We start from the raw sequence: 16,835 nt of genomic DNA on the forward strand, positions 1-16,835 counted from the left end.
AATCATGTGCAAGAAAAAATGCTGTTTTTTTGTTTTTGTTTTCTTTGCATGCTATTGGATATTCTTTGCCAGGTAAAGCCTTACCTTATTTACTAAGTGTACAGAGTCTATTTACCTTTAGTAAGTCAACCCCTATGCACCTTGTCTCACCTGCGGGCTAACCGCTCCGGAATCACATTTTCACAGCCTTATAGTGCCCATACCAATCAATGAAATTATATTTGAACATGTTGCAATGAATTTAGTAGGTATTAGTGATCTTCGATTATGTCACACAATACCCTGAAACTATGCTTCTGTGGAATACCCCATCCAAATTGACTGCCAGAGAACTATTCCACATTTACTAGCACAGATTAAGTAGCTGTTCACATCTGTTTATCCTATGCATATGGATAGCCTGACTTAACGCTACAACAAAACGCTAAAAAACATGCTTAACTGGAGGTACAAAAGGATGGGAAAAATTGGGAATGCTTAGAGCTGGCCCTCCTGTTTGCCATACATGAAATGCCTCAGGCCTCTATGAGTTTTTTACCCTTTGTATTGGTGTATGGTTAAGATCCTGGTGACTGCTTGACCTAGTGAAGGAAGAATGGGAAGATGTTCTAGAATATGGGAACAGATCACAATGTGGTGCCACTGGTCAAAGTGCTCAGGTGCCACAAATTCAGGCTTATAATATGCCAGCCAAAATAAAGCATTACCATGTGGGGGATTGCGTTGCAGTGCTGGTTCCCACAATGGAAAGGAAGTTTCTGTTCAGCTGGCAAGGCCCATTTAAGATTGTGACTAAAGTGGGGAAGTTGAATTACAAGGTTCATCAACCAGGCAAGATGAAACCCTATCAAATCTACGACATACATTTGTTGAAGCCCTGGATACATAGGGAACCAGTAACTGCTCAGGATCGTGTGGACAGTGTTTAGGTAGTCAATACTGTGCAAAAAATTCCCTCACTTCCTGGGTTTTGGCTTTTGACAAAGGAACAAAATTTACCAGGTCTCACTGTTATTGAGCATAATATTACTGAGCTTGGTGTCAAGGAAGGCTGTCTCGGATGAGGTGAAGAAGATGATGTTGACACTGGGAGTAATTGAGAAATTGAACAGTGAGTGGTTCAGTCCATTTGTGTTGGTCCGCAAGTACAACAATTTCTGGAAGCCTAATAAGTTTTAAAAATGTTATTCTTATTCCATACCCCAAGTTGATGAGCTCCTTGAAAAATTTGGCCCAGCCCGATACATCACTACCCTACAAAGGGGGGCATTTTCAGCACAAAAGAATGCCCTTTTGCCTTCTGACGGCTTCCACCATGATTCAATGGGCGATGAACCAGACGCTACACTGTCCTGTATTTGGACGACATTGAATTGATGGGATTCCCAGTCCCTATTGAAAATGACAAAGTCCAGGCAGTGTAAGCCCTTGTACATTTTCTTTGTGCCAGTAAGGCAAAAAAAATAAAAAATGCTATTAGCCCTTGTACACACGGTCGGACATTCCGACAACCAAATCCGTCGGATTTTGTCCGAAACTGTTGCATACACACGGTCGGACGAAGTTGTCGGAAAATCCGATCGTTCAGAACGTGATGACGTTATTTCATTACAACGGGACTACTATCAAGCTAGTAGCCAATAGCTTTGATGTAGGAATTTGATCTGAGCATGCATGGCACTTTGTCCGATTGGAATTCTCTACACATGATCGGAGTATGTCCGATCAGAGCATTTTGTTTGAAAATGTTACCAACAATTTGGAAAACTTGGTCCGTCGGATACTCCGACAGAAACAGTCCGATGGAGACCACACACAGTCGGAATATCAGACAAAATGGTCAGATCGGACACATTCCGTCGGAATCTCCGACCGTGTGTACAAGGGCTAAGAGGAAGGGCAGATTTACAGTGAACCCAGAAAAGGGTGCTTTGGGAACAGAGAAAGCAAAATACTTTGGATATATAGTGGATAAAGGGATTTTGATGGTCAACAAGGTAGAGGCTAAGAAGTTTTGACCATGTCAGTTCACCAAAAAGCAGGTGCATGCATTCCTGCACATATTGGGGTACAACAGATGATTTGTACCTAATCTTGCTGCCCTGGCGGTGCCATTGACTGATCTAAATAAAAGCTCAAAAGTGGTCATGATCAAGTGAAATGCAGATGCTTAAAATGTCTTCCTGGAGTGCAAGTTGGCACTGGGCCAATGTCCTATCCTGGTAGGTCCAAATTTTACTAAAGAATTTGTTGTTCAAACAGATGCCTTGGATGTGGGACCAGGACTGGTGCAAGGATTTTTGACACCCTAGGCGAAACCTCATTTTGCCGCCCCCTTGGCTCCACCCCTGACCCCACCCCCTTTGCCCTGCCCATGTAATCCCCACCTTTTTAATGACCGCTACTATTTTGCATGCAAGACTTTGCTAGACCAGTTTAATTTTACAGTTTTGTCCCCAAACCAGGTTTTGGATCAAATAATTCAAAATGAATTTTTGCACCCATCAAATGCAGACTCACCAGCACCCATCAATGCCACTTTACCAGCGTCCATCAAAGACAGACTCACCAGCGCCCATCAATGCCGCTTCACCAGCGCCCATCAATGCCACTTCACCAGCGCTCATCAAATACCATATCACCAGCGCCAATGAAATACAGACTTACCAGCGCCCATCAATGCCACTTCACCAGCGCCCGTCAAATACCATGTCACCAGCGCCCATCAAATACAGACTCACCAGCACCCACCAAATACAGACTGATCTGCGCCCATCAATGCCACTTCACCAGCGCCTGTCAAATACCATGTCACCAGTGCCCATGATCCAATAGAGACTCAGCAGCGCCCATAAAATATAGACTCGGGGGAATATTTTAGCAGATCAGTCAATATATTATACATATACACTCACACACATTGCTGCTTGACATGGCAGGATAATTACAAGGATAGTGCGGTTGCCTAGTCCGCCTAGTGGTAGCACCGGCCCTGCGTGGGACTAGAAGAGCATCCGATGGTCTTTTTACAGTTGAAAATGAACTGCAACTGAGAAGAATTACATTATAACCACTAGCTGGGCTCTACGGTGCTGTACCTCTCTGTTGTCTCAAAGTGTCCTGGTTGACGTAAACATGTTTCTTTTATGATTTGGAACTAGAAGACTGTCAAGGAGCATTTTGAGTTCCCTTTTAATTATTTAAACTTTTGTTTTGCTGCACACAAGCCTTTTTTGAGTAGTGTGCATGGTGGTCCCGCTGACCCCAATATATAACAATTTTAGTATAGTATAACAGTGAACATACAGTATGTGGGACACAGTTCCCAAGTTCTTTCAAAAATGGATTACCTGCACAGATTGCTGAAGTACGGGCAGGCTGCAAACTACACCACTGAGAAAAAAATATGGGACTTATTTTTCATGCTAGAAAATATGTACTTCTGTCCATCTAGCCCTGCCTGACAGGACTGAGGACCTGATTTTTCTGTACGTCAGCTCCTACGTCATCCCAGGGAAGAGTGTTCTTCTGGACTCGGATCTTTCCTTCTTCGCTTGCTGCCTTTCTGATACGGGTAAGCTCTTGGGGTTCTCTTTGTTATCGGGCCACCATGCTAATTTTGGTCATTTTGGATCATTGTGTATTATATCAAAGTATAAATTAGCAATCAACGCAGTCTCCTTAACAAACACACACACACTTGAATACCATAATATTAATAAATCAATCCTGCTGGTTGCAGCTCACATCACAAGTGATTTCATTCCACCTCTAAATAACATTGCATGAGCAAAAGGTTCCAATTGAAGAAGCCTGTGGATCGGGCGTAATGCGTATAGGAGCAGAGCTACGTAGTCTGGTCATGTATTGGCCATTTGAGGTGAGCAGAGCCTTGGGTAAGAAGAGAGTTACCTATTGTACCATGCAAAATATATATGGCACTGTGTGTATCTTTTATTCATTTTACATAAATTGTCCTTTTATGTATGTAAAGCACTCTTATGCCTTGTACACACGGTCGGAAATTCCGACGAAAAAGGTCCGATCAAATTATATTGTCGGGAAATCCAATCGTGTGTGGGCTCTATCGGACTTATTCCATCGCAAATGTAGACGGAAAAAATTTGAGCGCGGGTTCTCAAATGTTCAGACAAAAAAATCCAATCTGACTTTTTCCGATCGTTTGTAGAAAATTCCGATCGGACAAAGTGCCACGCATGCTGAGATCAAATTATGAGACCAAAGGCTACTAGCCTCAATGTAGTCCTGTCATAACGAATGAACGTCATCACGTTCCGAACGTTCGGATTTTCCGACAACTTTGTCCGACCGTGTGTATGCAACACAATTTCGGACAAAATCCCTCAGAAAAAATCAGACGGATTTTGTGGTCGGAATTTCCGACCATGTGTACGGGGGGCTTAGTCTTTATTCTGCATGAGTGATTGTCCATATCAGAGGAGAGTAGAAGAGATAAGAACTGCATTTGTGGAGCCTTCAGATCAGTGGCCTGTGAGGGGACAAAAGTGCATGTGGCCCTTGAACCTGCCACTTATTTAGGTACACCTGTTCAATTGCTTGGTAACACAATTTGCTAATCAGCCAATCACATGGAAGCAACTCAATGCATTTGTGATGAAGGCACATTTCTGAAGTTCAAACCGAGCATCAGAATGGGGCAGAAAGAGGATTTAAGTGACTTTGAATATGGCATGGTTATTGGTACTAGATGGGCTTGTCTGAGTATTTCTCTCTACTGAGATTTTCACGCACAGCCATCTTTGGGGTTTACAGAGAATGGTCTGAAAAAGAGAAAATGTCCAGTGAGCGGTGGTTGTGTGGATGAAAATGCCTTGTTGATGACAGAGGTCAGAGGAGACTGGGCAGACGGTGGTTGGTTGAAGATGATATAAATGCAACAATAACTCAAATAACCACTTGTTACAACCAAGGTATGCAGAATACCATCTCTGAATGCATAACACATCAAACCTTGAAGCAGATGGGCTACAGCAGCAGAAGACCACACCAGATGCCACTCCTGTCAGCTTAGAACAGGAAATGAGGCTACAATTCACACAGGCTCACCAAAATTAGACAATAGAAGATTGGAAAAATGTTGCATGGTCTGATGAGTCTCGTTTTCAGCTGCGACATTCAGATGGTAGGGTCAGAATTTGACATAAACAACATGAAAGCATGGATCCATCCTGCCTTGTATCAACTGGCGGTGGTTGTGTAATGGTCGCCACGGCCTACCTGAGTATTGTTGCTGACTATGTCCATCCCCTTAGGACTACAGTGTATCCATCTTCTGATGGCTCCTTGCAGCAGGATCATGCTCCATGTCACAAAGCTCAAATCATCTCAAACTGGTTTCTTGAACATGGCAATAAGTTCTCTGTACTCCAATGGCCTCCACAGTCACCAGATCGCAATCCAATAAAGCAGTGGTCATCAACCCTGTCCTCAGGGCCCACTAACAGGCCAGGTTTTATGTATTATCTTGGGGAGATGCCGACTAGAATACTACAATCAATGAGCAGCAAATGATATCACCTGTCATGTATTTCAGTTATCTTGCAAACCTGGCCTGTTAGTGGGCCCTGAGGACAGGGTTGATGACCACTGCAATAGAGCACCTTTGGGATGCGGTGGAAAGGGAGATTTGCATCATGGATGTGCAGCCGACAAATCTGTAGCAACTACGTTATGCTATCATGTCACTATGGACCAAAATCTCTGAGGAATGTTTCCAACACCTTGTTGAATCTATTCCACCAAGAATTAAGGCAGTTCTGAAGGCAAAAGGGGATCCAACCCGGTTCTAGCAAGGTGTATCTAATAAAGTATCTGGTGAGTGCATATTGTCCTTTCATGTACAGAGAGCACTATTGGTTTTTATTCTTTTGCATGAGTGATTGTCCATATCTGAGGGGAGTGGAAGAGATAGAAACTGCATTTGTGGAGCCATCAGATCGGTGGTCTGTGAGGGAGCAAAAGTTCATGTGACCCTTGACTAATAATCAGGGTCCTACCTGGAAGCATATATTGAGCATGGTAGGTGCCATCATGCATATCAAGGGTGACTTACAGTATATGTTGAAGACTTTTGTAGCATATGGCTAGCACTGGTGGATGGATACATATTTGAAAAAAAAAAGTTTCTCTTCATTTGTTTGGACTTTTATGTTGGGACTATTTTACATGTGGTGTTAATGTGTAAAGGTTGTGCAACATCTTTTATCCATTCAGTTGTGTATTATATGCAGGGCTGTCTTTATTATTGATTGGACCCTGGACAAATTTTCTTGGGCCCTCCCAAATCCACGTATCAACTATTTTCAGGCAGTGCGGGCTCAAGGGGCAGTTGCTTTAAGCTCCACAACAATGACTAGGCCTGGAGCAGCTGCCCCTTTTCCCCCCTGCATTAACCACTTAAGCCCCGGACCAATTTGCAGCCAAAGGACCAAGCCCTTTTTGCGATTCAGCACTGCATCGACTGACTATTGCGCGGTCGTGCGACGTGGTTCCCAAAAAAAATTGGCGTCCTTTTTTTTCCCACACATAGAGTTTTCTTTTGGTGGTATTTGATCACCTCTGCGGTTTTTATTTTTTGCGCTATAAACAAAAAAAGAGCGACAATTTTGAAAAAAATTCAATATTTTTAACTTTTTGCTATAATAAATATCCCCCAAAAATATATAAAAAACATTTTTTTATATTTTATTTTAGGCTGATACCTATTCTTCTACATATTTTTGGTAAGAAAAATCACAATTAGTGATTATTGATTGGTTTGCGCAAAAGTTATAGCGTTTACAAAATAGGGGATAGTTTTATAGCATTTTTATTAATATTTATTTTTTTACTAGTAATGGCGGCGATCAGCGATTTTTATTGTGACTGCGACATTATGGCGGACACATCGGACATTTTTGACACATTTTTGGGACCATTGGCATTAATACAGAAATCAGTGCTATTTAAATGCACTGATTCCTGTGTAAATGACACTGGCAGTGAAGGAGTTAACCACTAGGGGGCAGTGTAGGTGTTATGTATGATGTTATGTGTTTTTTTTAATGTAGGGGGCGTGGCCTGGCATGTGATGTCACTGACCGTCTTTCCCAGTGGCGGCTAGTGCTCCATTTTTTTAGGGGGGCGCAAAAAACCCACAACCAACCCCCCCCAACGTCACTTGCCGTGATGGGGCCTATAGACAGAAAGACAGAGGGATAGATTGAATAGGACAGACAGATAGACAAATAGACAGATATACATAAGATAGACATACAGACAGGTAGATATGCAGTTAAACAGATAAATAGATATACATAGATAGATATACAGACAGACGGAACGGATGGACAGATAGATAGATAGATATACATAGAGATAGATAGATAGAGAGATAGATAGAGAGATAGACAGAGAGACAGATAGACAGATAGATATACATATAGATAGACATACAGATATACAGATAGACAGATATACATATAGATAGATAGATAGATATACAGATAGATATACAGACAGACAGATAGATATACAGACAGATAGATAGATAGATATACATACAGATAGATAGATATACAGATAGATATACAGATAGATAGATATACAGATATACAGATAGATATACATACAGATAGATAGATATACAGATAGATAGGTAGATAGAGAGATAGATAGATAGATATACAGATAGATAGGTAGATAGAGAGATAGATAAAGAGATAGATAGACAGATAGACAGATAGATATACATACAGATAGATAGACATACAGATTTACATATAGATAGACAGACAGACAGATATATAGATATACAGATAGATAGATATACATACAGATAGATAGAGAGATAGATAGAGAGATAGATAGACAGATAGATATACAGACAGATAGATAGATAGACATACAGATATAAAGATAGACAGATATACATATAGATAGATAGATAGATAGATAGATAGATAGATAGATAGATAGATAGATAGATAGATAGATAGATAGATAGATAGATAGATAGATAGATAGATAGATAGTTAGATAGATATACATATAGATATACAGATAGATAGATATACATACAGATAGATAGATATACATACAGATAGATAGATAGATAGATAGATAGATAGATAGATATACAGACAGATAGATAGATATACAGATAGATAGATATACATACAGATAGATAGATAGATATACAGACAGACAGATAGATAGATATACAGATAGATAGATATACATACAGATAGATAGATATACATATAGATAGATAGATAGATAGATAGATAGATAGATAGATAGATAGATAGATAGATAGATAGATAGATAGATAGATAGATAGATAGATAGATAGATATACATATAGATATACAGACAGACAGATAGATATACATACAGATAGATAGATAGATAGATATACATACAGATAGATAGATAGATATACAGATAGATAGATATACATACAGATAGATAGATAGATAGATAGATATACATAAAGATATACAGACAGACAGATAGATAGATATACAGATAGATAGATAGATAGATAGATAGATAGATAGATAGATATACATACAGATAGATAGATAGATAGATAGATAGATATACATAGAGATAGATAGATCGATAGATAAACAGACAGATAGATAGATAGATAGATATACATAGAGATAGATAGATAGATAGATAGATAGATCGATAGATAAACAGACAGACAGACAGACAGACAGATAGACAGATAGATATACAGACAGATAGATAGATAATTAGACAGACAGATAGATATACATATAGATAGATAGATAGATAGACAGACAGATAGATAAATATACAGATAGATAGATAGATAGACAGACAGATATACATATAGATAGCTAGATAGATATACATACAGATAGATAGATAGATAGATAGATAGATAGATAGATAGATAGATAGAGAGAGAGGGAGAGAGAGAGAACACTGACACTTCCACCTAAACCGTTCCCCTCCACCCCCCTTCTCCATGGGAGCACAGCATCAGCACTTACCTTGATGACTGTGTGCTCCTCTCCGGTGTTCTCCGCTCCTCTCCTGCGGTGTGCTCTACTCCTCTTACTTACTGTTTCCTCTCTCGGGTGCACTGGGAGAGAGAAGACAGGAAGTGACATCTGAGTCAGATGTCAATCAAACTGCCCGGCCGTAGTAATACATACTACAGCGCCGGGGCGGAAACTACTCAGCGCTTCAGAAAGCGCCCCAATGCGGGCTAAACGCCCGCAAATGAAGCGCCACGTCTGCAATCTCATGATTGCATTGACGTGGTGGTTCCCATAGTGCACTGTGTCCGGCGCTCGAACACAGTGCACTTCCTTAAAGAGGGATTCCACCTAAAAAAAAAAAATATTAAAAGCCAGCAGCTATAAATACTACAACTGCTGACTTTTAATAAATGGACACTTACCTGTCCCGGCTTCCAGCGATGCCGGCAGCCGAGGCCGATCGATCGCTCGGCTCTCGGCTGCTGCCGTCACCATTCTAGGTGAGGGAATCAGGAAGTGAAGCAAATCGGCTTCACTTCCCGGTTCCCTACTGCGCATGCGCGAGTCGCGCAGCACAATAGGAATTGTCCGCGCTGTCACTGGGACCCGTGTGTGTCCCAGCAGACGGCGCGGCAGGACAGGAAATGACATAGACTCCCACGGGAGTCTATGCCCGGAAGTGGGTGTAAATACCTGTCTTTGACAGGTATCTCCACCCCCCTCCCCCCTGTAAGGTGCCAATTGTGACACCGGAGGGGGGGAGGGTTCCAATCAGCGGAAGTTCCACTTTAGGGTGGAACCCCGCTTTAAAGAACTTTTTTTTTTTTTAAAGGAGCAGTTTTAAACTTTTATTTTTTTACATTTTTTTTTGTGACTACACAGAAGGGGGGGGGGGGGGTGGCGCCCCGGCGCCCCCTATGGACGGGCCGCCACTGGTCTTTCCCTATAAAAGGGAACAGACGATCGGTGACAGCCACAGTAGGAAGCATGGGTAGAGGTTTGTTTACATAGACCTCTACTCGTTCTTCAGCTCTGTGACCCGATTGCGGGACACCAGCGCCGATCGGGTCCGCTGGTCCCGCGGCCACGGTCAGGGAGCTCAGGTGCGCTCCCGACCCACGGCTGGGCACTTAAAGAGCAACGTACAGGTACGTGCTTGTGCCCAGCCATGCCATTCTGCCAACGTACATCGACGTGGTTAAGGATTGCCCTGGATATATGTATTTTATGACATTGTTTTTATTTAGATAGACTGAATGCTTCCCTTTGCCTCCTGAAGAAGTGGTTATCGCAAAACATGTAGAGGATATGAATGTTGCTAGAGGTTATGTTTCCCTGCTTATTATTTACAGCTGTTGTTTGATTGCCATCTAATTGTGTATGGGGACTACCTCATCCATTAAGTGCCGGTTCACACTGAGGCAGCGCGACTGCCTCAGGTGACCTGGACACGACAGCAGCGGCGACTTGCAAAACAACTTCTGTATAGAAGTCAATGCAAATCGCCTAAAGTCGCCCCCGAAGTCATACAGGAACCTTTTTCTAAGTCGGAGCGACTTAAGTCGCTCCAATTAGAACAGTTCCATTGTACAGAACAGGATGCAACTTGTCAGGCGGCTAAGTCGCCTGACAAGTTGTCCCAGTGTGAACCGGCCCTAAGGGTTGCATCATGGTTTATGTGATTTCATAAATCTGTTTTTATGTATTTTTCTGTTTTATGTATTTTTGTAATAAAAATTGACATGTTTTTATAGATAGGTGTTCTGTCTGCATGGGGTACTGAGAAAATCCATATTCTTTTTGCTTGTTTTTTTCTAAGATTACTATTAGGATGTGGACTTCTTTTTTGACTATTGGCACTATTCCCACTTTATTTTATTGATAAAATTCATTGACTGAAACTTACTGCCTGTAAAATACACCCATGATAAGTCTATATAAGTGGTCACTTTATGCAAATAATCTCTTGTAATTGAGTATCGTTTTGCTATTTTTTAACATATTAGCATATATATATATATATATATATATATATATATATATATATATATATATATATATATATAGTGAATGGTTAATAAATTAAAATTTTCCCTGAGTGCTACATGTTAAGAAGATCCCCTGCTATGAGGATTGAACACATTTCTACTGTCTGCAGTTATTTCATATATTATTATTATACGCGATTTATATAGCGCCAACAGTTTACGCAGCACTTTACAATGTAGAGGGGGGACAGCACAATTACAGTACAATTCAATACAGAAGGGACAGGAGGGTCCTACTTGTAGAGCTTACATTCTAAAAGGAGGGGGTAGTGCAGGGGCAGACTTACCATTTGGCTACTCGGGCACTGCCCGAGGGCCCCGGGCCACTAGGGGGCCCCATCAGGGTTGCCAGCCTCAGTAAAACCAGGGACAGTATGTTTTTTTTTTTACATCTGTCTCTGAATTGTCCCTTACCAACATCCTTTTTGTCTAAAAATCCTGAGATTATAGCTGCCCCAACTCTCCAGTATCTTCTCAGCCAATAGAAACATGTCTGTGTACATGTATGTGTATACTGTGTGTGTATACTGTGTGGCCCCATAATCTCTGATTGCCTGGGGGGCCCATAATCTCCTATTGCCCGGGGGGCCCCATAATCTCCTATTGCCCGGGGGCCCCATGAGTTGTCAGTCAACCCCTGGGATGGTGGCACAAAAGGTAATAAGATGCAGGGAATGAATATCATTGAAAATAACTTTGTAGGGGGTCCGTAAAACGATTATCTGCCCTGGGTGGCAAATACGTTAGGTACGCCACATTACTTATTCTTTCATTTAAAACTTTCTTTGACTTATTCATCACAGTAAATGTACTGTGAGCTGTAGGTATAATCTATTTCAGCAGGGTTCCCTGAGAACCTAGAAATTATTTCAAGGGTTCCTCAGGCGTATTAAGGTTAAGATCCTAAATCTAGTAGAAAGGTTAAAATCCTAATATATATGAGGGTCATAAGGATTTTGAAGATATGTGGAAGGAGCTTTTTTTCTATTGCTTAGCATGCATAGCCTATTAAAGTAGGATCTTTAGCTTCCAGTCCTCAGCTCAGTAGTGCCATGCTCAGATAAGCAGCAGTCAGAGTTTAGAGATGAAGCTGAAGGCAGGGAACACATACATTAATATAGAGAGATTAGGACGCAGCAGAAGATGCTTGCACACAGGGATGGGGAGGAGGAGAAACGGCACCTAAGCTTCCTGAATGGCAAACACAGCGCTCAGTAGGGAGAACCAGATGAAGAGATGAAGGTATAATAGACAATAGAGGACAGGGCAGGGAATAAAAATGTAAAAGCTTGACTCCGTGAGAATAGAAAGTCACCAAAACTATAGACAGCTGCAAATATTAGAACTCCTCCTGTTGGTCTCAAGCTATTGACTTATTTCAACCAGCTCAGTACTGGGATGGGAGAGGTGCCATCACACGCTTTATTCTATTAACTCATCCAGGTATTTGGAATTACTTTTAAGAACCTCTGAAAAAAAAAATTCAGGGACTAAGGTTCCAAGAGAAGATCAAACTGAGGACTATAACAGCAAAACATAGGAAAACATGAGGAATATATGGAAGGAAGTGCTATTTGTTCTTTTTTGGTTTTCCCATGGGATGGTAAGTTTCCTTTTATTTTATATTGTCTTGTGTCTGTGTATTGAGTGTGTAGGTGCTTTACATTAGTAAGCAAAGGACATCATGCCTCGAAAACTTTGCCGAAAGAAACAAGAAGGGATTTTGATCTAGCTGCTAACTCTGAAAATGCTAGATGCCTGACTGTCATGGCTTCAGTATTTTTAAAAACAGTATGGACAGCAGAGAAAGAGACATTTTGCTGCCCCTGTACAAATCATTAGTAAGACCTCATCGGGAATATGCAGTTCTGTTTGGGGCACCAGTTCTCAAAAAGGATATCGGGGAACTGGAGAAAGTGCAGAGAAGGGCAACCAAAAAGTGGCATGGAGGAGCTCAGCTACGATGATAGATTAGAGGAACTGAATTTATTTTCTCTTGAGAAGAGGACATTACGGGGGATATGGTCAACATGTATAAATACATTATTCCCTTTAACCATTTGCTTACTGGGCACTTAAACCCCCCTCAGTCCCAGACCAATTTTCAGCTTTCAGTGCTGATGCACTTTGAATGACAATTGCGCTGGCATACAACACTGTACCCAAATGAAATTTTTATCATTTTTTTCCCACAAATAGAGCTTTCTTTTGGTGGTATTTAATTACAGCTGGGAGTTTTATTTTTTGCTAAACAAACAAAAAAAGATGCAAAAATAAATAAATCATGTTTAATAGTTTGTTATAAAATTTTGCAAACAGGTCATTTTTCTCCATCATTGAAGTGCGCTGATGAGGCGGCACTGATAGGCTGCACTGGTGGGCACTGATAGGCTGCATTGGTGGGCACTGGTAGGCTGCATTGGTGGGCACTGATAGGCTGCACTGGTGGGCACTGATAGGCATAGTTAAGGCGGCACTAATAGGCACAGATAAGGCGGCACCGATGGGCACAGATAAGGCGGCACTGATAGGCACAGATGGGCACAGATAAGATGGCACGGATGGGTGGCACGGATGGGTGGCACTAAGGGGCACTGATAGGTACCACTGATAGATGGGACTGATGGGCACTGATAGGTGGCACTGATAGGTGGCTCTGATAGGTGGCACTGCTGGGCACTGATGGGCGGCACTGCTGGGCACTGATGGGCACTGGTAGATGAAACTGATGGGCACGGATATGTGGCACTGGGGTGCAGCACCTTTGTTGAGGCAGATTGTGGGCACTGCTGGGTGGCACTGTGGGCACTGCTGGGTGGCACTGCTGGGTGGCACTGTGGGCACTGCTGGGTGGCACTATGGGCACTGCTGGGTGGCACTATGGGCACTGCTGGGTGGCACTGACGGGGGGCACTTATTTTATTATTATCTTTATTGATGAGGGGGCAGGTGGGCACTGGCAGGGGGCAGGTGGGCACTGGCAGGGCTGGCCGTGATCGGGACTGATGTCCCGATCACGGCCGCCGGTGATCGCCTTTTTTTTTAATAGCTGATTACCGGCTCCGTTATATCACATGATCAGCTGTCATTGGCTGACAGCTGATCACGTGATAAGGGGTCGGGATCGACCCCTTGCTCTAATCGGTGATCAGGCGAGTCTCACAGACTCGCTGATCACAGAGCGTGCCGCACGCGCCCCTCAGGGGGCGCGCAGGCCGCTCGTGCACGGGACTACGTCAATAGACGTAGTCCCGGAAAAGGAGATCCACGCTGTAGCCGTCATTCGGCTATAGCGCGAGTCCCAAGTGGTTAAGGTCATCACAGAGGACTCTTTACTTCTAAAGGAAAAGAGATTTAATCTCCAAATACAGAAAGGTTTCTTCACAGTAAGAGCTGTGAAAATGTGGAATAGACTCCCTCAAGAGCTGCTTCTCTCCAGCTCAGTAGATTGCTAAAAAAGGCCTGGGTTTGTTCCTAAATTTACTAAATATAACTGGGTACTAACATTTATAGGTAAAGTTTATCCAGGGAATATCCGATTGCCTCTCGGGGATCAGGAAACAACCTTTTTCCCTGCTGGAGCAAATTGGATCACACTCATACTGTTTTTTTTTTTTTGCCTTCCTCTGGCTCAACCGTGGATATAGTATTGTGTGTATATAGAATTGTATGATTTTTTACCCCCTTTTATTGGTTGAACGAGATGAACTTTTGCCTTTTTTTCAACCGGACTTACTATGTAACTATATGTAACTATGTAAATATTTGAGTCTTTCTCCCAAAACAAGTAGGCAGACCAGTAGTGGCCTTTTCATCCGCATACTTGTTCCAGGCCAGTAAGTCAGAAAGTAGTGAAACCAGAGGGTCAAACACCAGCCAGGAAACTGACACTTTACTTTCAATAATATTTAATTAAGGTTTTTCCAGGGAAGATATCCAGCTAACGTTAAGAAAAAGAGAGATAACTGGAGTTGAGATGAATAAGTATTGGAAACTAACATTTCAGGAGAAACCGAGCAGGCAGATTCCATGGGGTATATTTATAAAACATGTGCATAGCAATATACCAAGTGCATGTACATTTTCTTTGTGCCAGTAAGGCAAAAAAAAAAAAGAATGCTATTAGGCTATTTACTGTGCTGGTTGAATGTTTTTCATTGATTTAAAATGGAAAATACCACATTTGGCCACTAGATGGCAAAGAGTGGCATAGTAAATTCCTCACTGGGTGAATCGCTGTGCAAACCTTTTATAATAACACCTCCATGTTAATCTCTGTTAATTGGAGTGATAGAAGTAATATCAAAAGATGAAATATGTAAAAGGAAATATATAGAAAGTGTACATTTTTAGCTTGGCCATATCTAAATTACACGTTATTAAAAATCTGAATGTATTACTATAGTTACTATATAGATCAAACATATTATATTTAACCACTTGGGATCCGCGCTATTGCCAAATGACGGCATTAGCGCGGACCTACATTTCCGGGACTACGTCTATTGACGTCGTCCCGTGTACGAGCGGCCTGCGCGCCCCCTGAGGGGCGCGCGCGACGCGCTCTGTGATCGGCGAGTCCATGAGACTCGCCTGATCACCGATCCGTGCAAGGGGTCGATCCCGACCCCTTATCACGTGATCAGCTGTCAGCCAATGACAGCTGATCATGTGATAGAACGGAGCCGGTAATCGGCTATTATTCCTCCTCGCGCTGACAGCACGAGGAGAAAAAAAAAAAGCCGATCACCGGCGGCCGTGATCGGGACATCAGTCCCGATCACGGCCAGCAATACAAGCAACCACCTGCCCCCTGCCAGTGCCCACCTGCCCACCGCAGTGCCATCCTGAATAAAAGTAAGTGCCCCCGTCAGTGCCCCCCGTCAGTGCCCATAGTGCCCACAGTGCCACCCACAGTGCCACCGACAGTGCCACCCACAGTGCCACCCACAGTGCCACCCACAATGCCCACAATCTGCCTCAAAGGTGCTGCACCCCAGTGCCGCCCATCAGTGCCCAGCAGTGCCGCCCATCAGTGCCCAGCAGTGCCACCCATCAGTGCCCAGCAGTGCCACCTATCAGAGCCACCTATCAGTGCCACCTATCAGCGCCCATCAGTCCCATCTATCTGTGGTACCTATCAGTGCCCATCCGTGCCACCCATCCGTGCCACTTATCCGTGCCACCCATCCGTGCCATATTATCTGTGCCCATCTTTGCCCATCAGTGCCGCCTTATCTGTGCCCATCGGTGCCGCCTTATCTGTGCCTATTAGTGCCGCCTTAACTATGCCTATCAGTGCCCACCAATGCAGCCTATCAGTGCCCACCAATGCAGCCCATCAGTGCCCACCAATGCAGCCCATCAGTGCCCACCAGTGCAACCTATCAGTGCCGCCTAATCAGCGCACTTCAATGAAGGAGAAAAATGACCTGTTTGCAAAATTTTATAACAAACTATTAAAACATGATTTTTTATTTTTTTGCATCTTTTTTTGTTTGTTTAGCAAAAAATAAAACTCCGAGCTGTAACTAAATACCACCAAAAGAAAGCTCTATTTGTGGGAAAAAAATGATAAAAATTTCATTTGGGTACAGTGTTGTATGCCCGCGCAATTGTCATTCAAAGTGCATCAGCGCTGAAAGCTGAAAATTGGTCTGGGACTGAGGGGGGTTTAAGTGCCCAGTAAGCAAGTGGTTAATGAATGATGGATATGGTACACTATATCACCAAAAGTATTGGGACA

General features: G+C 42.7%; 1 protein-coding gene across 1 annotated transcript in view; it reads left to right on the plus strand.

The window, feature by feature from the left end:
- Positions 1-12,140: 12,140 nt before the first annotated feature.
- Positions 12,141-16,835, plus strand: part of LOC143935830 (vasoactive intestinal polypeptide receptor-like) — a 228,802-nt gene continuing 224,107 nt past the window's right edge. Inside the window, exon 1 of the mRNA XM_077459946.1 lies at positions 12,141-12,692. Coding sequence (XP_077316072.1) covers positions 12,636-12,692 — 57 coding nt within the window. The 5' untranslated portion in view covers positions 12,141-12,635. The remainder of the gene's footprint in view (positions 12,693-16,835) is intronic.

The sequence above is a fragment of the Lithobates pipiens genome, unplaced genomic scaffold (assembly GCF_037356315.1).
Source record: "Lithobates pipiens isolate NorthernLeopardFrog02 unplaced genomic scaffold, aLitPip1_a1.2 Scaffold_28, whole genome shotgun sequence".
Classification (NCBI taxonomy): domain Eukaryota; kingdom Metazoa; phylum Chordata; class Amphibia; order Anura; family Ranidae; genus Lithobates; species Lithobates pipiens.